A 24877-nucleotide genomic window follows, 5' to 3' on the forward strand; every position below is an offset into this window, starting at 1 on the left:
GTTCATTGTGTGTGTATAGCATTCATTTCTGTTTTTTACAATTGTGTTTTTTTTTACGAAAGTGATAACAAATCGCCAAAAACCAATGTAACGCAAGAAATACTAAATTTATACCATTGGCGTACTTAACTCGAATGACTGACATTTTTACCGTTACTAATTGTTTGTACATAAGTTTCAACTTTAAAATCAAAATTCTTAATAAGTATTGGGCGGAATTATAAAATTTAAAGTCTGTTGTAAAGAGAATTGTAAGAGCTTTCAAAAGAAATATTACTCAACCCCCAATGCCATTTAAATATTTTGGGGTGATGCTTACCCTTGCTTGGGGGTGAAAGTGGCGGAGTCAAAAATACCAGCAAAGAATGTCCCCCTTTAATCTAAAATCGACGGGTCTGAGCGTTTTTCTACAATCTTGACGCAGTTCCTGAAAATGGCTCTGTTTCGTTTTCATTTGGCCACCCTGTATATCGTCTGATTATAATAAACTATCATCGTGTTGCATTTGTCCAAGTATACCGTTTATTAAGCGAAAGTAAATCTGCATAGCTGGCAGCAAATCGTTCTCTCGGTGTACATGGTTTTGAAAGTCAGTCTAGTAGACACGTCTTACGGATTGACACCCTCCGAGCGTGGACGGGCGAAGGAAAAGTGTCTGCGATTATTAAATATTCCTCGGGGCGACGTGCGCGACGTCGAACGAGCGACAGTTTGTTAATTTAAGCCTTCAGGCCGCTGATATTTGACACCGCGTCGCCTCAGGATACACGGTTCGGTTACGGCTCGAAAATGAAAAAGCTAAACAAGTATTCTCTTACCTTCGGAATTTATTCGCTTATTGGTTTCGCCGAGATGAAGGAATTAAGGATAAAGTTACGCCTAACCTAACACCGGCAAAAATTCAATTAGTTGTAAAAAAAATACTATAAGAACGTTTTAACGACACTAATAACTAGAATGTGATGATAATCCCACTTGTACGCTCATGACACGCACTAACACGCTCAGCTAGCAACTGACATAGGTCGGGATTTCAAGAAGTCAAATCATGTAGCCTCGGTTAGAGAATGCACTAAATTATTAAAAAGCAGTAAAAATTGCGCGTTTTTTAAATAAATTTGCTGTCAATTTTGTGTCTGGTGGATGGTTGTCGCCTTCCGTAACACTCGATATATCAACATATGCGATACAAGCCGTATCTCCATTTCGTCTCTCGAATCTCCAACGAGGAATTATCGCCGCTTTGTCTTTGGTTCCCTATGGAGAGGCACATGTTCTGAAGTTGATGAGCGTTACTATCAACCCCCATATGAATAAAGAACTTTAAAATTCTCATCATGCATCAGTGGGTCTATTAGATAGAATTTATAAGGGTCGCACATGGCAAGGGTTAACTGGACAATACTTTTCGGTCTGTTGTTGCGACACGGACCTATTGACAGGAACGGAAAATCAATAACTTTCAAACAGAACAGTGATGATCATGATATAGATATCATGTTTGAGAATAAATCGTTACCACTAATTGGGTGTTTTTGAATGCAGAGTTTTGTGGAAGTTATATTCTCCAAAATGTGTAATATGGTGTGGTCTAACTTCACTCCCTCTGGGTAGGTAATAGTTTTAACAGTGGCATGTGAGAAAGAGGAACCTACATTTTTACGTAATAAAATAAAGGGAATATTGTGCTAAGAGGTTCGTAACTTCAACTGATTTATATCTATCCAGTCAGTAAAGATTCAATATGATCAGGTAAATTACAACATATTCAAAACAACATAGGCTTAGAACAAATATAGAGAATTTCAATTAAGACGTAAATTCAGTACTTAGGAGAAAAACAAAGAAAAACAAATCAAATCATTAAATGAGTCACAAATATGACTTTTCTTAACAAAATTAGAACTGAATAAAGTAAATACATATAAACATTGTAGCTAGTAAATAAAGATAAAACGCCAGTCAATAAAAAAAACCTGACCTAATCCAATCGACAAAAGATAATTTGTTCTTAGTCGCGTCTGCAAATTTGTTACTGATTGCTATTATGCAAAAGAATATGCTGGAAAATATAAGCTGAAAAATATTAGATGTGCCATTATTCTGATTTAGGTAAAAAGGATAACGTAGTATGGATTAAAAATCTTCTATATTTGAAGGAAATTGGTAAGCAAAAAGAACCTTGACTGTTCTGGAAAGTGAAAATCTACTGGACATGTTGAATTACCTAAGTTATCTCTAGCTGATATTAAGACCTACACATATAATAATAATAATATATCAGTCCTTCGCCATATACTTCTCTACTTCCAGTGTAATCCAAGGGGAGAATACAAATCCTGTAACTCCTACTTAAATTACAGGAAATTATTCACTGGGGTGGTCTTGTGATCACAATCAGTATGAGATTGCCAAAGTATGTTCTTAAGGTTTATGTAATGCATATTTTAGGAAATAATTCACTATTTATGATTATAGTTAGGTATACAGGGTGATTCACAACTTATCCAAAAAAATTTGGGAATAGATGCGGCATGAGAAATGGAATCAATATCGTAAAAAAAATTGTAAAATCCTAAAATCCAAGAAAAAAATATTGAAGTTATAGTACATTCAACCACTACATAGCTGGACAACTGTAGTCTTTAGCGTCATTCGCCACGTGGCCTCAGCGACTACGAATATTGAATTCGGATTTTGCAATCGTCGTTGCGATATTGTAAAAAAAATTTTTTTTAAATCCTTATAGTTTCTGAGAAAAAAATATTGAACTTATAGCACATTAAACCACTACATAGCTGGACAACTGTAGTCTCTAGCGTCATTCGCAATACGCGTGGAGAGCCATGTGACTCCTAATACTGAAATCCGTCGTTGCGGTAGTTTTTACCTGTTATCTGTGGTATTTACATCAGTTTTTTAGTAGTTAGTGTCAAAAATGGCTTGCGTGTATAGCAACTCAGAGTTGATGGATATCGTTTTAATTTATGGTGAAGCAAGACAACATTTGTATTATGGTGAAGTATTTGTGTTATGGTGAAGCAAGACATCATTTGTGTTAGTTCGTAGAAAGTGAGTAAGACGGACCCAAATGTGTTTACACGTGAGTGGATAAAATTTTGAACAATTGCTGTTGCAGCATCGGGTATGTCAAATGATTTTATTATTTAAAAACACAAATTAATTTTATTAATAATTAATAAAGGCAAAAGCATTTGAATTTGCCGATATAAAATAGGTGCGATAAAATTCTATTTACATATTTCTTTCCTTGCGAAAGTTTTTGTCCGTTTTTATCACGCCGCCATACCGGTCGCATTGTGCGAGGTCAGGTTTTACAGTGGACCAGTTTCCAGTGCCGTGCAGAAGTGTATTTTTAAATCAATTTCGAACCGCCCTTTTTGAGTTTTTCTTTACAAAATTGTATTTGTAAGGGTCCCCTGTACATCCACAATTTTTTTTTTTTGATAATTTCAGAATCACCCTGTATATTTAACAACGTAATATAATATATTCTAATCAATAATATGTTTGAAAAATACCAATGTTTTGTTTCGGTACTTTTTAGACATCTATTTTATTTGCTTGGTGTATTGTTTGTTAACGTCATTGCTCTATTAATTTTGTATGTCCTTACTTCGTATTACTTCTCATCAATAACACAGGTCTGCAAAATAAGTGGTTGTGTTTATTCTAGAGCAGTTGAGGGTCATTTCCGAAGTAATTTTTTGCGTAGAGCGAATGATATACATTACTATGTTTTTGGGGTCGCTGAATCCAAATCCAACCTCAAAATTACTCAAGCACTCAAGGGTTCTGAAATTTTTCAATTTTGATACTGCTGTTAATGAAATCGAGTACTAAACTTTATTTACTGATATCTCCGAGAAAAAAAAATATTTTTCAAATTTGAAAACGGAATTTTGAAGGGTAGGAGTTCTACTTTTAGATGACATAATCAAACAAGACCGTTTTCAGAAAATAAAATTTCGCGATGTAATATAAGGTCAAGTATAGCAAAAAACCGCTTTTTTGCTCTTTTAAGTTAGGATATCTCAGAAGCGTGACGTGATGGAGCAATTCTGACATCGGATTCGGATTCTATGCGGAAATAACCCTCAGCTGCTCTAGAACCAAACCTTGCAGAACTGTGTAATTCATCTAAAACCGACAAAAAATTATATTTCAACGAAAAACTATCCAAGACAACGAAGGAGAGTCTAATCCAACGTAAAACCATCTCTCGTAAATTCATCAAACCCAATAAAAAAATATTTAACTTACAGAAAAAATATCTAACCTTTCCTAAAATCAAATATTATATATCCCCAATACTATCAATTATCTATATGTATCTAAAAACCTTACGAAAAAAGCAACTAAATCAGTAAAAAACGCTAACCCAACATAAAAACGTTTAAAAACCGACGGAAAATATAACGTAACGGAGAGAGTATCTAAATCATCGGAAAAGTAAAATAAAAAATCACCCTTCGGATCAATTCACTTCGTATTGATCGATTCGATCGTATCGATTATTATTCAGAAATATTGTATGAAAATTTATTATGCATGAAAAAACAACATTATTACAAACAATTAGAATAATATACACTTCTAGAAATAAAGTAAAACCACTAAAATAAGCGTACACGGACAAAACAAAACGTTTGATCAAAATGTTTTTCATTACAAAATTTTCTATTCAACTGTTTCTCTAAAAACTTATTGGAGATTGCAACATTTTTGAAATATGAATAGAATAAATTTGTATTTTTACAATCAGTTTTGAGAGTTATTATATCCTTTTATCTCGTCAGATAAGTGATTATCAATTGTTTTCTGACCAGGTGTTTACAAATTGCATTTCACCTACTTTCTGTATGTGACAAAATTTTTTCATTTATTCTCCATAACGATTCAACCTATCGAGAAATTACAACTTTTGGCTTCGAGTTAATCCACATAGTTACAGATACCAGAAATACCATAAAGCAGTTCATTTTGTGTCTCCAGGAATAAATTAGTATCTGTGGCCACTTAAGGGAGGCGCTTATATGCCCAATTTTTTGTCCAGCATTTTAGAAAAATTTTAGAAAATCTAAGCAAGTTAGAAACAATGTATCTTACCAGTTATATAAGTTTTATTCAGGATATAAGACAACTGGCATATTTTTACCTCGCATGTTTATCTTAGTTTCCTGAATTTTACGCCTGTTGAACATACAAAAAATGGCATACGTACCGAACAAACATAATCACACCCTCCAGAATACTTTTAGGGAGCTATTAACACATGCATTAATCACAATTATTGAGTATCTTTAAAAATTTGCTGGACAAAACAGAGAAAGTACATTTTCTGATGTTTACATGTTCTCCTTGATCTTTCAATGCGAAAAATTAAAGGAAGTTGTTCTAGTTTAGCGTTACCTTTCATTGTCTTGCTAAAAGTACGATTTCTTGTCACAATTGCCTACCTTATAGCCGGGGATGGCTCTCACCCTACCCTTAGCGTGCGTTTTAATTACCCTGCAACCCCTTACCTATCTTGTCGCACGCCGTGGTAAAAAATATGAACGCGCGACAGGACAAGATGAGCAGATGACGATAGCGACATTGGTAATCGGTACAGCGTGTGCCTGGACACAATGCTAATGGCTACCGGCAAGTACCCTTTTATTAATCAGCTCGTTGGAGCGGACGTACCTTTTTTTTGTAGTCGGAGGCTGTTAACTGGATCTTGCGCGTGTCTTCCTCTGCTGCCGAACCAGTTTTCAGAGAAGATAGACAGTCACAGAGGCGATATTTGTCACTATGGATATGACTGGGCGGGACACTGTGTCGAATATACAGGAAGTACCAGAAATAATTGTCACAATTTTAACTTAAGCCGATAAGCATTATACGCTTTGGAGAAAGCGAGAAATGTCAATCCGGAATCAAAATTACATAATTAATACACAGAAAGCCAAGACTAATAAAAAAATTACATGCACATGGATTTAATAAGCTAAAATAAGACATGCAAATACAAAACAAAAGTGATAGGAAAGTTTATTTAAAATATATGTAAAATCAAATAAAAAGTTTGATGTATAACGACAAAAATGGAAATTATTTTCTATAAGAAAGGATATTAATTATTGGACATGCTTATTCAGAAGCGAAGAACAGCATATATATTTAACTTCAAAACACGTAGCATAAGGTTGTATTTAATTTTGGTAAGCATTTGAGCATAAAACACATCAGTGGTCTTTGTTATCAGATATTTTCCAAAGATTTCTCGACGCAGCATATATTAATCATAAGTTTCATATAAAAAAGACTAAATTAGCACATCAGCACACAATTTCAGTAAAAATTTCATTGAAATTCTGCAGAAAACGAAAAAAAAAAAGTAAAAACAAATTTTGTTGACGGCAGCACATAAAAACAATGAAATATTAGAATAAGAGAGAAGAATTTGGAATTATAGTTGTAAGAATTGTATAAGAGAAGTTATAAGGCCAGTATTTATGTGTGAAGTGAAAGTGAAGGTGCAACAAACGTAAAAAAACATAATAAGGAGAGTTGCATAGCAAAAGACATTTTGAGAAATGTGAAATAAAGAACTAATTTAGAGACAATTTTAGCATAAACCTACAATTTTTCATAAAATGTTTTTATAGAGACACTTGATATTCATTTGTTTCGCATAACTATATTTAAGAACTGTCAGAAGTCTGCCGTAATAAACCATGTAAGGGCAAACGCCGCTCTGAAACAAAAAGCAAACAGTTAATTAGATAAAATTGTAAAAATTTTAAAAGTCAGACGTAAAGTGAGGTTATGAGCAAAAGTGAAATAAGTTATAAAAGAAAAAAACTCAAGCAGAAACGGTATAAACAAACAAGCTTTAGCTGAAAATAAGCAGTGTTATCGAGAATAGGAGACAAAGATATATTATGAAGTTAAGCAAAAATCTGGAAGAATATTTACCTCCAACGTTTGCTGTCAAAAGCCACATAGAAATTGCTTCGCTATAGAAAAGTAGGCAGTTAGCAATACACCTACACAAAAATGATAGTCGCATAGCCTGAACAGTCTACTGGGGGGCACAAATAAGTAAAAAGTGAATCAAACAGAAGATAGGAAGAAGACAATTAAAAGTACTAGAAGCGTTAATTAAGGACTAATAGTTGAAAAAGTTAGTTTAAGTTTTTAGGTAAGTAGTAGGATTTTTTTGAAACCAAACCAAACTTTAATTATTCTACACAGATTAGTATATAAATATAAATACATAAATAACGAGAAAAAAAAATTTAAAAATTAAATTTTTGACTATTTTGGAAATTTTTAAAAATCTTGAGCGACCTCTAAAAAATTTTTTTTAGGCTGATTTTTGAGGGGGTTCTTAAAACATGATAAACTAACATATTTTCACAAGAGACACAAAAAAAATATTCGTTTTTTTTTTGGGCCACCCTAGTAACTATATTGCCGATGCAAGAAATTATCTACTTGCTTCTACCCCATGCAACCGGTAAAACACTTTTGATTGTACAAACTGTGCGTAATTTAATTCTTGTAAAAGCCTTTATATTTAAGCAAAGGAAATAAAACTATTTTTTTCAGCCCCTTTTCGAAGGGACTGCAGGGAAGAGATTTTTTTGACTAATTTTCTCGCATTAAACAATTGAGAACAATTGAGATAGCATTTATATCTCTGGAATCCGATGTTCAATTGATTTTTATTTTATAAAAAAAAATCCCCGTAAAAAATTAATTAAATAGTCATTACTTATCAGATATCTGATTAAATACCTTATAAGAATAATGTTGTTTTTAAATGAAATAAGATGTGGAGCAATGAATAGATAATATAAATTTTATATTTTTAACAGAAGCTGCTGTTCAAATTTTAATATACAGGGTGTATATCCTTGTAATTTTTATACAATTTGTCAGATTTATATTCAATTTGACATCCACAAGTAATAGTATTTTACGTTACAAGTCTGGTAGGTGACTTATTACATTACGAGTTGTTTTACGGACGAGGCGACGTAGGAGCCGAGTCCGGAATAAAAACGAGTACTGTAATAACACCTAACGGCCGTGTATCGTATGATATTTTATTTCATACTGTCTTTCTATTTTTAACGAGCAGAAATTTCTATTTTTTCCTTAAAATTATCAAATTTTTGTTTGACATCGCTTGATCTGTCATTTTATAATATTGTTTGTGACATGTCTAATATCACGTTGCTAGGCAACATTTACCAGCTCTGATACTGTAATAGCTCACTTACCGGCCCCAAATGAATCCGGGAAATAGCAATATACCGGACAGTATGAAATAAATGAATATGCCATCGACACAATAGAATTTTTTTATTATAACATCCTGTATATTTGACTTTATTTCTTTGACTATAACTCTCTCTTATAATAATTTCAGTGACATAAGGTTCGATGGGTTGTAGTAATGAAAGAGATATCAAATCAAATAAAATACATTTATAGTACAAAATTTACGAAGAAAGAATGTTATAAGAAATGAAATAATAAAAAGTATATATAACCAGAATAATGAAATTGATTTATGAGTAATATATAAAAGTGGGCTTAAACTTAAAGAAAAATTAGAGTTAAACCCATTTTCCTCATTAAACAATCTCTTTGTAAAGCAATTTAGCTTAAAGAATAATTGAATCTAATTGGATTATTTTTTATCAATAACTCTCATTAAACATAAATGACCTTGTAAAAACTCATAGTGGCTAACATATTGCAAAAAACAAATTGTAAGATTATTATTTAATATACAGGGTGTTTATAAATATGTACATGCAAAATATTTAAGGGGGTGGTTGCTGAAGTTATTTTGTGAAAAAAAGTTGGTATAAACGTAGGTCGAAATTTGCTTCATTTCTGAGATACAGTGATTATATTTTAATTTTTTATTTATGTTTATTAATTATTTCAAAGAGTTTTAAAGATACTGACTCGAAATTTGGAAATGTTGAAGACCTGAGGAATCGAATTACAGCCGGCTGCGAGACAATAATAAATACAATAGGAATATTTCAGCGAAAACGACATCTATTGTAGGTTTGCGATTATTAAAAAATATTTTTATTACTGTTATTTTGTGCCATTGTTTTGGTTTAATGTTACTGTACTAGATAATGAAACTTTTTGAAATATTCAAGAGAAAAAAATAAAACATTTATATCAACTTTTTATTTTGAATGTTGAATTGCATTTTTACTTTGACATAATAACGCTTTATTAAAAGAGACCTTTAATAGACCAGTGCTTAAGCCTTCAAAAATGGTAAAAAGTGGAAAAAAATTATAGTAGGATGAAACCCATTGGAAAAGGAAGAGAATATAACAGAAATGGAAAGAAAAATAATTTACGGGCGATCTGAGGTCGGGAAGGGGAACGGGGTGAGTTTTTAAGGGTAAAAAACGGTTTATCTTGATTTCCGGAAAAACTACAAGTCTTATGGAAAAAAGTGGCAAAGTTGTAGGTAATAAAAAGATCTACAACTTTTGTATTTACACTTTTTTCACATAACCTCAAAATTTATGTGAAAAATTCAAATAACCAAATTTTTGGTTTTTGCCATTTAACTTTTTCCATAAGACTTGTAGTTTTTCTGGAAATCAACGGAAACCGTTTTTTATCCATAAAAACTCACCCCCTACCCCTTCCCGACCTCAGATCGCCCGTAAATTATTTTTCCTTTCATTTCTGTTATATTCTTTTTCTTTTCCAATGGGTTTCATCCTACTATAATTTTTTTTGGTTTCAAAAATTATCGACCCTAATATATAAATAGAAGATTAATAAAAGCAACAATAAAATGTTTATTTTTTTCTTCAAAAAACGGTGTACCCTACGAAAAAATTTAAAGGGGCCAGTTTCATTCAGAATTGATAGTGGATTTCAAAAAATATATCAGTGGCGTACCATTTTTTTTTATAAAAAAAGTTTGTGGCATTCTCGCACAGACGCCACTGGTGCAAGTAGAAATACTCGGATCACCCCAAAAAATGCACATTTGTCCCTCCAAAGCGTGTTTCAAATTTCGAATCAATATCTTTAAAGCTCTGAAATAATTAATAAAAATAAATAAAAAATTAAAATTTAAACACTCTGTATCTAGGAAACGAAGCATATTTCGACCTACGTTTATATGAACTTTTCTTCACAAAATAACTTGGGCAACCATCCCCTAAAATATTTCTCACTTATTTACAAATACCCTGTATAATAATAATCCAAATTCGGCTAAAATAAATAGTACTATACAGAGTGTTCAAAATACTCTACCAAACTTTAATAATTACACGTCACAAACTGTGTTTGCAAACACTTCGTTTAAAAAATGCAGGGTATTCAAGTTAAAAAATGTATCATTTATTTAAATATCCCTTCAGATGCTCGACGTTGTTTTCTAGTATCTCCGCCACTGATTTACAGATTTGAGTGCCAATTTTTACCTATAATTAGTTAAGTCACTAACCCAAGTGATACCTATATTTTTTTTAACTTTAACACCTTGTCTCTGGAAAACGAAGTGTTGTAATTAAAAAAAAAAATGTACAACAGACCGGCGTGGATATTTTTCACGGCCTAAAAAATCCCCGGCATAAAAAAATTGAGGAAACCTACCGGGTACGAGGTATTCGTTTTTTTAATGCGGCATTATTCATTAAGAAGGGTCCCGTAATCCTCTTTTTTCCCCGCCGCGCGCCGGTCCACGGAGTCCGCAGTCCTTAGACTTTCAGATCACGGTCATCGCAGCAGGCTTAGGCGCATTTGCATACGTTTAAAATGTGGCCGCGACCCAACACAAAGGACCTCACGGAGACGCGATTATTTATCGCCCGGGGGCGAGGGGGGCGGTGCGGGGGTGGCGAAACATCTTGGCCGCAGAGCCGTGCGGCACACATCGCCTCACCAAACAGATTTATCTGGAGCCCTTTCAGGAGGGGCCCGGCCTCGAGTGGTCCCCTGCATACACGATATGGCTTTGGACATCACAAAAGGAGCGGAGCTTAAAAATTTGAATATCGCGGTCATTCTGGCCTTATCTCGGTATTAAGGAAGTGATCTATTGAGAGTTATGACGGATTGCCCGGACCCGGACCGTTCTCCAGGCTGGAATAGTGGCCACATGCCCAGGAATTTTAAATTTATAAGGCGGCAGTTACACTGGCAGAAATGGTTCGAGTGAAATAACACGTTTTTTCAATAATTACACAAGAAACATAAATTAAACTAATTAAACTAAACCATAAAGAAAATGATTATTTTTAGGTTAGTTAAAATGACCCACTATACACGGGCCGACAAGATTTTAACCCAATAACACGAATATACTTTCCCAAAAGATTTTGGTGCGAAACCGAGGTCCAAATTTCTCAAATGGCTCTCATTTTCGAGATATCCTAACCTAAAAGTGCCCAAATCGCGATTTTTGACATATTTGAGGTTATGTTATGTTATTTTTTTAAGTTTATTGCAAAATTTCAGGGATCGCAAAAATATGTAAGATCCCTACTTGCGAGTGCCGATGGATTAAAATTACTAAATTTCAACATGCGCTTTATCAAAGACGAAAAGGGATAACAGGATAAATCCAAGTGCGTTTAAAAAAGTAAGTATAGTAATAATTTAAGGCCCCATTAACGGTTTTACCAAAAAAGTTTACCTATACATATAACACATCCTCAAATATGTCAAAAAATGCGATTTGGCATTTTTAGGTTAGGATATCTCGAAAACCAGAGAATACATTGTATTCGAATTCAGTGCACCAAAATCCTTCGGTGAAGTACCTATATTCTGGTTTCTGGTTTAGCGGGTCGGCTAAATTTTCTCGGCCTGTGTAATATGTGTCTATCATAGCTTAAATTTTAAAATTATCGGAAAAATGTTTTAAAAAATCCAACAAATTGTGTAGATCAGGTGAAATTTCAAAAAGAAGAAGAAATTACGAATACTTAAATTCCACTGGATTTTCAAGTGTTGTACGAATTGTAATTCGACTATTTATTTTATTTAAAAAAAATATTTCAGATTAGTATTTTGCGGAAAATGTACTATTATCCCTAAAAAACTGACTCCGGCTTATAATTACACTCAGTATAACCATTAAAAATTTCCTAGATTTTGCTACCGTATTACTGTTGGACACATTTTTAATAGACTCATTTAGCATATTTTGTTTTAAATCAAATTCAGAAAGTTAGTTGATGTGTAAATAATCATATTTTTTTCAACAATTTTTTGGCTGGGTTTCACGTGCACCATATAGCGTCTTTTTTACGCAACTGCAACTGAATTTTGTTGGTTCTGCTAAATATGACCATATTTCTTTGAAATTTACGAAAAAATAAATGATATTTACATATACAGGGTGCGGCACTAGTGCGGGGAAGTACGATATCTCCGATATTATAAAAGATATTAAAGAAGAGTTATTTACAAAAATTGTAGACAACTTAAAACTGCACATTTTAAAATTATTTTCGTATCTACAGGGTGTTACTTATTACCAGGGTATTTAAAAAATTCCTATTATAACAAGTTGGCCGTGGGCGAATGACAGATAAATATTATTCAGTAATAATTACTTTAACAAACTTCTGTGAAATTTTGTATTGTATAATAGGAATTTTTAAAAACTCTGTTTTTGTTATTAAATGGTAAATATATCAGAAATGAATGATATATTAGTTATAGCCTTATAGAAATGAAAGAACATAAAATATATTTCCAGTTTTTAAAATAAAATACAGGATGATTCATGTAAAAAAATTGAGAAAATTATGTGCTCGAGATTAATAAAGAAATAGCACTTTCTCGTAAAACTGTACCAATATCAAACAGTTATGCCTGTAAAAAAATATTGTTAAGTTGTTCTGTCTAGCTAGGGTATACAGGACGCTAAAATGGGAATGATTCTCGTATACAAATTGACCATAACTTTTGAAACACCATGTATAACATAACTAAACCCTATATTGGAAGCATGGGAAAGATGAGCTTAACCTTAAATTTGAAATAGTATATAGGGTGTCCCATTTAAAACATAGTATGTTTGGTTGACCCTGGTAATACATAACACCCTGTATATACGAAAATAATTTTAAAATGTGCATGTTAAGTTGGCTACAATTTTTGTAAATAACTTTTTTTGATATCTTCCATAATAAAGGGGATATCCTACTTCGACGCACTCTGTACCCTGTATATTTGGTTGTACTTATACAGTAGGTACATTGCTTTACACTAACATTTGTATTTACTAGTTATTGCTTTTCATTGTAAAGGTTTACCTTATGGTCACTATTTCACCCTATTTTAGGGGATATTTTAGCGCAAGAAATACACAGGATCTATATGATCATGTCTCTAGTACAGAACTTTCTTTTTTGTGGGGCTGTGTTATTAGTGGGAATTTTTTTGTGGACGAGTTCAAAAAAAGGAATAATCGTTTTGTCTTTGCAAAACATACAGAATGTTGGAATATTCCGTCGACAAAAAAATTCTGTACGTAATTTTTTGATTAAAAATAAGGAAAAAAATATAGTGAAAATTGAATTTGATACATTCAACATTATTTTGAAACCCGACGATATATATAAAAATTACTATTAGAAATAAACTACTGGATGTTACGTATTTTGGAATTATTAGATTTTTTTATACCACTTTAACTTTTTCTGAAAAGTCTTATCAAATGATGTCTAACAATGTGTAGTGACTTAATTAAACGGGGAATAAAATCATTGGTACAAATCCATAATTGGTAAATTTTATATTTGAGGATAATATACAAATTGACATTATCATTTATTTTATATCCGCCGAACTTACCAAGAATTTTAGTTTGAGGGTGTAAACTCCGATATTCGCATAAAGGAAATACTTCATTCGTCAATTACTCGTGTAACAAGTGCTGAAAATAACCCACCTCATTGGTATTCTCCCCGAATTGCCTCGGCCCCCACATCTAACGACTTGTATGATAGTTTTCAGTTTCAAATCTCCCCCCATATTAAATTTTGAACAGGAAAATACAATACAGGATTATGAATCTCGCCGCAACGTCAACTGCTATCGATGGCCTGTAAATCAATCACGGTCCGGATTTTCTTTTTAATAAACACGACGCCGGTTGACGTGTCTCCCGGCCTTGATGTCTTTGTTTTAATAAAACCTTTACCCTTTGGCGAGGGGTGGAAGTAACAGATCAAATAAATAATAAATATGCAAGTTGATTTGGAGGTAGAAAATTCGAAGGGCGCTGAATAAAGTAATATCAAATGCGGAGTGTCAAAAAATAGCGTAATAATTTTCGGGGGTTGGTAATACATACTACATACTCAAAATAATTCATATTTGGTCTCAACTGACCAAAAACAAGGAAATATCTTGTATATAAGTAGATATATATTTTTCAAATATACACTGAGAAAAATATTGTTTTAAATCAAATATACATCTATTTGAAAATAAGATGATACAGTCTTGAACTAAGCAATATATTTTTGAACAATTTTACGTAAAAATACTTTGTACGACTGTTTAGTACACTGTATAAACTGAAGGTATAATTTTCAATTTTTTTCAAAAAGCACTCTGGTTTAAAAATTAAAATAAAACAAAAACTAAAAATGTATTTTTATATTTTTTTTTTATAAAACTATCTCAAAACGAATAAAATGAACAAAAAGTTTATGAAAGAGAAAGAAGTTTTTTACCCAAAATATTCAAATACTCATAACTTCTTAAAGAGCTAAAACAAAAATTAAAAAAAAATCATGAAAGCTACCTACTCTAAATAGGCACTAAATAATACTAAAAAATTAGGAAAATTAAAAATGGTCTGGCCACGAACTCAGTGATTTGGCATGGAATGCTCCATATGAAAACCATATGGTTTTAGTACCAAAAAAATGAGTGTAAAAAGTAGAAAAATCATAACGGTCTAAGGATATTTTTATTGTTTTCATCGATAAATAATTACCCGTTAACAAAAATTTTGATTTAAAATGTAAATTGTATGATTTTCGTTTTAAACTTTAAAATTAATTTTCTAATAAATTAAATAAAACTGACTTTTATCGTTTTTGCCGTGTGGTCTTCATATGTAAAAAGAACATTTTGAATAAAAGGTTTAACAAATGGGTTATTTTCCCTTTTAGTTAATTCTAAACTTGCAACATTTTTGAGGAATTTTGTTAAAAAGTATGTAACGAACATACATACATACATACAGGGATATTTAAAATTTGTCCCATTCGGCCTGATTTTTTTTCGAGCTGTGGGGTAACATCACTATTAACATAAGTAGCTCTGCGCTCTTATAAAGTGACTATGGAAGTAATGTATACGTCGAATGTGGACAAAGTGGTATGCTAATAGGATATTGTATGTTTATTCTTAACACACCTCTCCATACAGCGATGTCGAATATGCCTGCGTATGATAATTTATATCTGACATAATTGTTAGTTACAGAGGAGTCATTGATGTACGGAGAAGTCGGGATAAGCACGAGTATAACAAAGGAAATAAATCAGCGACTTAAAATGTCATATGTGAGAGGGCTTATATTAAAAAACTAGACAATAATAGTAAAATGAAAAATTGGTTTAAAAAATGAAAATACTAATAAAAAAATACCTATTCACTATATCGAAAACAAAAACATTGTTTATAACATTCCTTGTAAAGGATACAACAAAGTAATCGCCACGGTAGCGCAGTCGGTCGAGAGTGCGGTGGCAAGCATTTCTCGGCTAGGCTTCCTACTCTGGTCCGGGTTCGATCTCCGGTGTCGGCACTGGCAATGTCGATGGATAATGGATGTTTGTCCGCGTTTTTTCAAGTGTAGCCCCCTTCCGCACAAGCCTTTGACTTTTGGATTTGGGGGTTGTCTCATTTCTGTGGTGTGTTTTATATTTTATATATACAGGATGTCCCGTTCATGTTTCAAAAAAACTTGTATGCATGTTTCTCATAGGAAAATAATAGGGATAGTTCATGTAAAGTTTTTTTCTTGGACGCCCTGTTTTCGAGATACAGTGTGTTGAAGTTGCTACTTGCCATATGGTTTTCCTTAATTATCTTTAAATTAACGGAAGATAAAAATGTAAAAATTTGTACACGAGTAAACAGCAAGTGTGCGTTAAGAATAATGCACAAACGGTTTCTTTCTGAAAAGCAGTGTCGCCGATACAGGTAATTGAAGGGGTACAATCGAAGAAAAAAATTTTACTCAAATTTCATTCAATTTTATTCAATAATGGATGAATTTCAGCCCACACCCGCAGAAAATTTTAAACGTTTATAAAAATATTTTAAACAGGACTAATTTACCTACACCCGCTATTTCACGTTAATACGATAAAGCTCTCTACAAATTTCTCTTTCTTGGACTGTATCTCCTGTATTTGACAGTTCATGTCAGTTCTTGTTGTAATGAAAAAAAATTGCATTTATTTTTATTATAACTGAATTTCACTCTATTGATTTATCATTTGCAGACGCAGAATGAGTGATTTTTAAGGTTTTCACAACTCTTTTTCAAATAATTACTATATTTTCATTTAAAGCTTTGAACTAAATAAGGAATATAATATTGATACTTTAATTGCGAATTAGACAAATTGTGACATTAATAGAATTGAACTAGAATTTTGAAAGTGGTCCTCATAAAATTTACAAGCAGGTGAAAGATCCTGGCAACGACATCGAACAATTTCAGTCTAACGAAATAAAATCTCTGCTATGTTTCCACTAACATTTACGCGCGAAATTCTTCGGGTATGTCGTGAACGACGCCGCACGAAACCAATTTAAGTGTCCATAACGCGGCGGTGGCGATCTGCATGCGGCCACATGTCGACGGGCCATTACCGCCCCCGCCGCCCGCCGGATAATACACTGAAAATCGGGCGTGAAAAATCGCCTGGACGCTCCCGGCTCGGCCAGGGTGTGTCGGACGTGACTGGCCTGGGAATGCCCAAGCAGTCGGAGCCGAGGAGGTCGACGACAATGGCTAGGATGTACGGGTAACTGAGCAGCCTCTGAGGTCAAACGAAGAAGCTATGCCGTAATGATGGGTCGGGTGATCTCTGACTGTCTTTAATGGGACGGTGGACATTGTTCTCGGCGTAATTTGGCACTTTGTAGGATGTTGCATAAGGAAATACGAGCGCCTGCGATAGTTTCGTTTGTTTTTAGAGCAGATCTTCTGGAGGTCTTCACAGAGCGGAAAAGAGACGCAAATATAACGGAAAAAAAGCCATTTACAGGGTGGTTTTAAAATGTGCAGCGAAACTTATACTATATTGAAACTAGAGGTCAAATAGATCGATTGAACCTAATTTATCTAGATACCAAAATGCAACCCTAACGATAAAACAAAGTAAAAATACAAATTTCTCCCTAATATCATTTTTTTATATTATATGATTTAAATAACTTAAATATTGTTCTCAAATCGCCTGTCTCTTGACTCAGACAAGCACGAGTCCTCGTCTAAGTTCATTTACAGCATTTCGTACTTAATGTTTTCCACATTATCTACTTGAGTAGAACAAACTAAGCCTTTAAAGTGACTCCAGAGGTAAAAGGTTTAAGATCAGGAGAACGCGCTGGCCAAGCAATTCGTAAATTTTCGACACGATCTGTTCAATCAATGAATAATGTGCTGGGGCACCATTATGAACCACATATTTTGCCTTATTTTCAATGGAACCTCACCAAGAAGACTCTTTTAATTGTTTTCTAAGAAACAAGATAATGTTCTATCATACCTATCCACACATTTAGGGTGCTTGTGGAAATCTCACGTCTCATGATGATTTGCAACATTTTAAACAGAAATCGTAATTTCTCTAATCTAATCTAACGAGTTGCTCTCGTAACACTCGCTACACTACAGAGTCGTCGAGTTTTTCTTGTAGGAGCAATATTTCAAACCATTTCTTTATTGTCATTTGTTCGAACATATCAGGCACGATCAGCGTCATTATGTCTGGATTTAAATAAGCTATTTTCCCTCAATTGATGTTTGGAAAATATTTCACATACCGTCTAACATTCGTCTACAGTGAGCAACATACTGTCTGTTGTTCACTAAAAGTAATATTCGCCATTTTTTCAAAAATTAAATTTAAACATTTTATAAATAAGTAGAATATTTTAAACGAACTATAGTCTGTTTGGAAATGAAAGAGAGTAATAAAACCCCGAGATAAGAACCGGCCATGGGCGTGGTAATATTTCGTTTCAGGTAATTATCGGGTAACACTAATGCTAACAGGTAATGGGTGTACATTAGTATATTTTACTGGATACATCATAGGGCAGGAGCCAGTGTATTGTGACAGATCAATCCAGTCTTAGAGCTGAATATACGAAGACGTGCTAGTGCAGTAGAGTAAAATTCGACTTGTGTTTAGTGACTATTGTGCCAGTGGATATAATATTGTTTGGGTAAAATGTCGAGCTTATCAGATTACGTACCTGCTAAACGCGTGAAAAGATGTGCGCTGTCTCAGAATGAGAAGATTATTATATTAAATGTATTTAATGCATTGAAACACCAAAATCCTACCAACAGTGTTGACGACATCGTGGAAAAGTGTTCCAAAATGACAGGGATTGGAAAATCGACTATCTACAGACTTTTAAAGGAAACAAAAAATGAACAAGATACTGTAAATCCCCCAAAATCATCTACAGGGAGGTCAAAAGTCGTTATAGATGATTTCTTCAAAAATGTCATTCGCAGAAAAGTACACTCATTTTATTTTAAAAAAGAAATACCAACGCTAAACAAAATTTTAAGTGAACTTTCAGAGGACAACGATTTGCCAAAAATCAGTAGAAGCAAATTATGGGCCGTCTTACGAGAGTTGAATTTTTGCTGGGAAAAGCAGAACAGGAAGTCAGTTCTTATCGATAAAGATGAAATTATTTGTTGGCGAAGATCCTACTTAAGATCAATTAGAAAATTCCGTGACGAAGGGAGGAATATTTATTATCTAGACGAAACTTGGGTCAACGAGGGATATACTGTAACAAAAGTATGGCAAGATAAAAATGTAAAAAGTTTTCGACAAGCATTTTTGGATGGACTTTCAACAGGGTTCAAGGCACCTTCAGGTAAAGGGCGAAGATTAATAGTGACACATATAGGTAGTGCCAGTGGTTTTGTAGATGGCGGTTTACTTTTATTTGAATCTAAAAATACAGGTGACTATCACGAAGACATGAACGCAGATGTTTTCGAAGAGTATTTTACACAGATGTTGGATCTTATTCCTCCGGGGTCTGTAATTGTCATGGATAATGCCAGTTACCATTCACGGCAGACCGAGCGGACGCCTACGACTGCTTGGAGGAAAGCCGATATAATTCAATGGTTATCCGGAAAAAACATTTCTTTTGAAACAAATATGGTGAAAAAGGAACTTTTGACACTTGTCAATCTTAATAAAGATCAGAAAAAATATGTTATCGATGAAATGGCAACAAATCGCCAAATAACGGTACTACGGTTACCACCTTATCACTGTGAACTTAACCCAATCGAATTAGTCTGGGCGCAGGTAAAAGGAGATGTAGCGCGAAATAATACGACGTTTAAATTAAGTGACGTGAAAATTTTGTTAAAAAATTCCTTGGAACGAGTAACTGCAGATAACTGGCAAAGATGTATACATCATGTACAAAAAGAAGAGGAGAAAATGTGGGAACTCGATAATTTAATTGACGTTACTGTGGAACCTATCGTTATCAATCTAGGAGACGAAGATAATTCATCAGAATATTCAGAGGATGAATTTTAATATACCTACTTTTTTATTTTCTTTATTGTACATTTATACAACACTACATTTACTCACCATAATTTGAATTTTCAAAATACATATATTTTTGTGTGGAATAAAAGTCTATTCATTAAATTTAAATAAATATTTTGATAATAATATTGAATAATTTTATTTGAATTACTAAAAACCCTCTTAACCCGGTTATGATGCTTAAAGTAGCCTCATGTTTTGAAATGCTGTTTTTATATTGTTTACTTATAAGAGAAATGGACCGAGAAATTGAAGCGGCATAGACAAAGACGGATTGTCGGGGATTAAATTTTAGCTACCTGCTACAATTTAGTACAGTCCGATCGCACAAAGTTTTTTTAAAAGTACACCTCATCTATACGGAAAATACATAATATAAAAATATTGAATATAAGCACCAGTACTACATTTATTTACGATTTGCATACATAATAAGCTTTTATTACTCTCTTTCATTTCTAAACAGACTATAACACCCTTATTTATTGACACCACTATCAGGATGATATTTCAATGGTTTCATACAATTGAACAGCCTACTTTAAAAATTAACTAATAATATTAATGAACCATGACAAATAATGTCGAGAGAACCTTATAATCAAATTATCGGTCCACTGATGACAAGTTATCAAAATATGTGGTATAAAAAATACAGGGTGAAACAAAGGGCGGCTACCCCTACATTACCCCCTATCTATACCGTCAATTGATTTTATTGATATTTACTTCACAATATGGCTATTTATTAGCATTGCTCGTGTGCTAAATTTAAAAAAAAATATATGTTTAGATGCTTAGGAGAAAATTGTATTTTTATTTTTTAACAATTGCCATTGGGCAAATTTTGTATAAATTAAGCATTACTTTTTAAGAAGAAAATTACTGGATCGCAAGTAATAATAAGTATAATATAATGTCACGTCTTGTTTTTAACTCATTACCATTGAGAAATATAAAGTTTAAGTTTTTAGTGTGTTGTTTACTTTATAATTTTTTTCTGATTCTGTTATAACTTCTACTTATTTTTTTCTTCTTCTTCCAGAACCTAGCAACTACGTGTGCAGCACCTGCAAGGCGCGCCTTCACTCAGCATGGAGGCTAGTGCAGCATGTCCAGCACGCCCACGGCATTAAAATCTACGTGGAAAGTTCGCCCACCAGCTCGAAAGGTACCAGCAGTAACAATCACAGCGGCGCCAGTTCCGTCAGCAACAGTTCCTCGGGCTGCTCCTCGGGAGGAGCACCTCCACCTCCCCCAAATATGAGGCACCATCTCCTGCCGCCTCCGGACCTACACAACCCTTTTGGAGTTGGAGGTTTGCTTAGGCTTCCATTACCACCACTTAACCATGGACCGGTACCTCCAGCGCCCCTCTTTTCAAGACCAGAACACCATTACAGGATCGACCAGTTAGTCAGCGAACAATTCCGCCACCACGGTCTGAATCTGGCGGCGGCGGCCGCCGCCGTGGCTGCCGGAGGGGTACCACCCCCACATTCAAGCTTCCCCTCGCCTGCGGAACGTGCCGGTTCCGTTAGTAGTCTTCCATCGAGGGAGAGGAGCACACCCAACCAACCCTTATCTTTGGAACCCCAGCTGGATTTTTACTCGCAGCGGTTGAGGCAATTGGCAGGCACCACCAGCCCGGGGGCGGCGCAGGCGAGCTCGCCGTCACCCCGCAAGCACTCACCGCCTTTCGCAAGTCCTTCCCCTTCCCAGCTGCCGCCCACTTCTATCCCCAACAACATTAGTTCGAGCAGTAGCAACTGCAACAACAACAATAATAATAATAACAACAGTAGCAACAGCGGGAACAGTAGTCGGCCCCCTAGTGTTTCGCCCCCCAGTAACAAAGGAGACGATCAGATCACGAATACTCCCAGATCTGCCTCGACACCTCCAGGAAAACCTGGCTCGCCGAGGAACTCTAACTCCGCAGAACCCATCCACGCTTGCGACTACTGCGGGAAGAAGTTCCGCTATCAAAACAACCTGGAGGTTCACAGAAGAACGCACACGGGAGAACTTCCTTACAAGTGTAGCGTATGTGACCATGCGTGCTCGCAAAGTTCTAAACTGAAAAGACATATGAAGCTGCACAGAACTCCCGAAGATCGCACTAGTAATGCAGGGTCAGTAGAAACACTAGAGGGTGATGAAAGTGAGGACGAAGACGAGATGGACGATGAAGAGGAAGAGGAAGATGAATTGGAAGAAGAGGAAGCGGAAGACCTAAGCGTACCCAGTCAAATGTCAAAAAACGAGGCTAATCCATCAGCTTCACTAGTAGGTGAACTGATGGATAAATTTGGTTTAAGCAATATTGCCCAGTACAGCGAAGCTTACAAACAAGCGCTTCAGGAATCCAACACAGCTCTTAAGCTTCAACTAGCTAGCAAAGACAGGGACAACAACAACACCAGCTTGAGCCAACTCAAAATCAGAGACGATTTCGCCAAAGGCTTGTTACCAGTTCCTCCACCACAACCCCTACCACTATTTCCCCCCTTCAACGACTCCTACGAAGCTAGTAAGAGGATGAAACTGGACCTGGAGCGCACCGACTGGTGGTTGCCTGGTTTGCCTAGAGAGAATAAAGGAGTTCCAGGTCCCAGCGCGCTTTTACCCAACCCCCTACTAAAGAAGGAATCCCGACGCAACGACACTTGTGAGTATTGTGGGAAAGTGTTCAAAAACTGTTCGAATTTGACGGTGCACAGGCGCTCCCACACGGGGGAGAAGCCCTACAAGTGCGAATTGTGTTCCTACGCGTGCGCGCAAAGTTCTAAGTTGACACGACATATGAAGACCCATGGCAGGATCGGCAAAGACGTGTATAGGTGCCGGTTCTGCGAGATGCCCTTCTCTGTACCCTCCACGCTGGAAAAACACATGAGGAAATGCGTGGTGAACCAGGGCAAGGGCCACCTCCTGGGCACGATGCCCATGCTAAGCGGCGATGAAGATTCCTCGACGAGTATCACTTCCAAAGAGGCCGTATGACTCTTTCCATGGGGCGGCATGAGGTTGCCCCCGCCGCCCCCCAGTTTAACGTACTAGTCCCGATGAACTGTTTAGGAAATTGTTGTTGTGAGCGGTGATCTAGCCTCTGTTGGGAAGTCTAGTGTAGTTCAATTTTCTGGTGGCCTAAAACTTGGACGGAAATTTTTTCTCGCTTAAATCGGACGTTTTGCGCCAGCTCAAAATGAAAGTACCCTAGCGTTATGGACGGACATCTCATGGCCTTGTTAATTATTAGAAAGGGTACACAGTCTTGCACAATTTGCACTCGGTGGTTTTAAGGCGAAGAAATTTAATGGATGCAGTATAGTAGACATTGACATGATGTTTAGTGTACCAACTAAATGTTGTTTGTAAGGATTTGTTAAGTTTAAATTTACATATACACTAAACACCCTGTATATTTCAAAAATGCGATGGGAAAATATCACAAATATGTTTATTTTGTAAGCAATCATTAAATTTTCCGAATAAGCCAAAACCATTAGCAAATCGTGCAAGACATTTGTCTACGAAATTATTTAACGTAGCCAGGGTTGTCCAGTGTTATTAATGTAAGTTATCTTGTATAGTATTAAACATTAAAGGTGATCCCGGCCGTAAAAATGGATAAACAGGATCACGTTGTTCTTCGTAACTGATACCAAAGCAATGTTTAACTTTTTTTCAAGATTATTATTGATTATTGAGTTTATTATTATGTACTTGTATATTTGTAATTAGATTTATATGTTGAGACTGAGGGTAGAAGCCGTCGCTTGAGTATTGGCGGAGTTTTCGCCCGCTGTACATTCCCTATCATATCATTTTTGGCCAGTAAGCCGCAATGTAAATATATGGAACTATTTATTATTGCCGTGTTAAATTAGACCCAGTGTATCATACAGAGTTTCAATATAAGATATTTCGAAAAACCACTGTGTACTGCTGTTTTGTAAATTTAATACCTTGTTGTTCCCAAACCATGGGCTATTTCCAGGAGATCTCACTGAAATCAAAATACCTGTGTACATATTAGGTGACAATTCTACAAATTTAAGGTAGAACGAAAAAAAATTTGGAACAAATTTTAATTCTAATTTGTATTCGCTATATCTGCTTTTTGCAACACTCCCTCCGGGCCCGAAAAACAAAAATTCAATTGGACTCAGATCAGGATACTTGGAAGAACGATGTAAAGAAACAAATATAGTTGGTGAAAAATATATAAAAGGGCGTGAAGTGTTGTTAAAAGCGTGTGGTATTAGTAAGTAAAGAAACCCATGAAAAAGTACAACATTTGTTCCAAAACTTTTATTAGTCTTGTACATGAATAGGAGTGGTTTGGGTTTAGTATACTGAACTACTTTGTGTATACAATTCATGTGTTAGTTTAAATACCTGTTTTCTACAGGGTGTTCGATGAAATCAGGGTTAGAATTCGAGAGTAATATAACGTAAAACAAAAAGATTCCTATGGTGACTGCAATTTGGGTGCGCAATATTTAGTTGAACGTGGACCAGGGTCTCTCCAGCATCCTCTGTCCGTCTGTCGGTCTGACGGATTCACAAAAAAATTGAATGTAATTGTAAACTATTAATGTTAATATGTTATTTCGAATATTTTTTATTTATTTGAGAATATGGCTGTAGCACTTTAGATGTTTGTATGGGGTACAACAAAGTACTTAGTAGAATCGTATTCCTATACTTACATCTCTTTTCAGTGTGTATTACATTAAATATTACAACTGACACGCATTGTTTTATTTCTTAGTATTTCCTAGGACAATAAACGTTTAGTGAACTTATAGAATATACAAATTACTCAGCTATTACAACATTTAAATACTCTAAATGCTTTCTTTCAATTCTTTCTTATTAGTAAATCTGACAAAATTATAAAAAAGGAAGATTTGCCTCTCTATTTGCAAGTCAATAAATATAAATATTGTAATAATTTGCTTCACTCTGTATACAGGGTG

At 34.7% G+C, this 24877-nt stretch overlaps 1 protein-coding gene across 2 annotated transcripts in view; it reads left to right on the forward strand.

The window, feature by feature from the left end:
* LOC108911913 (B-cell lymphoma/leukemia 11A) overlaps positions 1-23828 on the forward strand; it is an 80953-nt gene extending 57125 nt beyond the window's left edge. For both annotated transcript variants that reach the window (XM_018716991.2, XM_018716997.2), the window contains exon 3: positions 20935-23828. In XM_018716991.2, the coding sequence (XP_018572507.1) occupies positions 20935-22895 (1961 nt within the window). In that variant the 3' untranslated portion in view covers positions 22896-23828. The remainder of the gene's footprint in view (positions 1-20934) is intronic.
* Positions 23829-24877: the final 1049 nt, after the last annotated feature.

The sequence above is a fragment of the Anoplophora glabripennis genome, unplaced genomic scaffold (assembly GCF_000390285.2).
Source record: "Anoplophora glabripennis isolate ALB-LARVAE unplaced genomic scaffold, Agla_2.0 scaffold6, whole genome shotgun sequence".
NCBI classification, from domain to species: Eukaryota; Metazoa; Arthropoda; class Insecta; order Coleoptera; family Cerambycidae; genus Anoplophora; species Anoplophora glabripennis.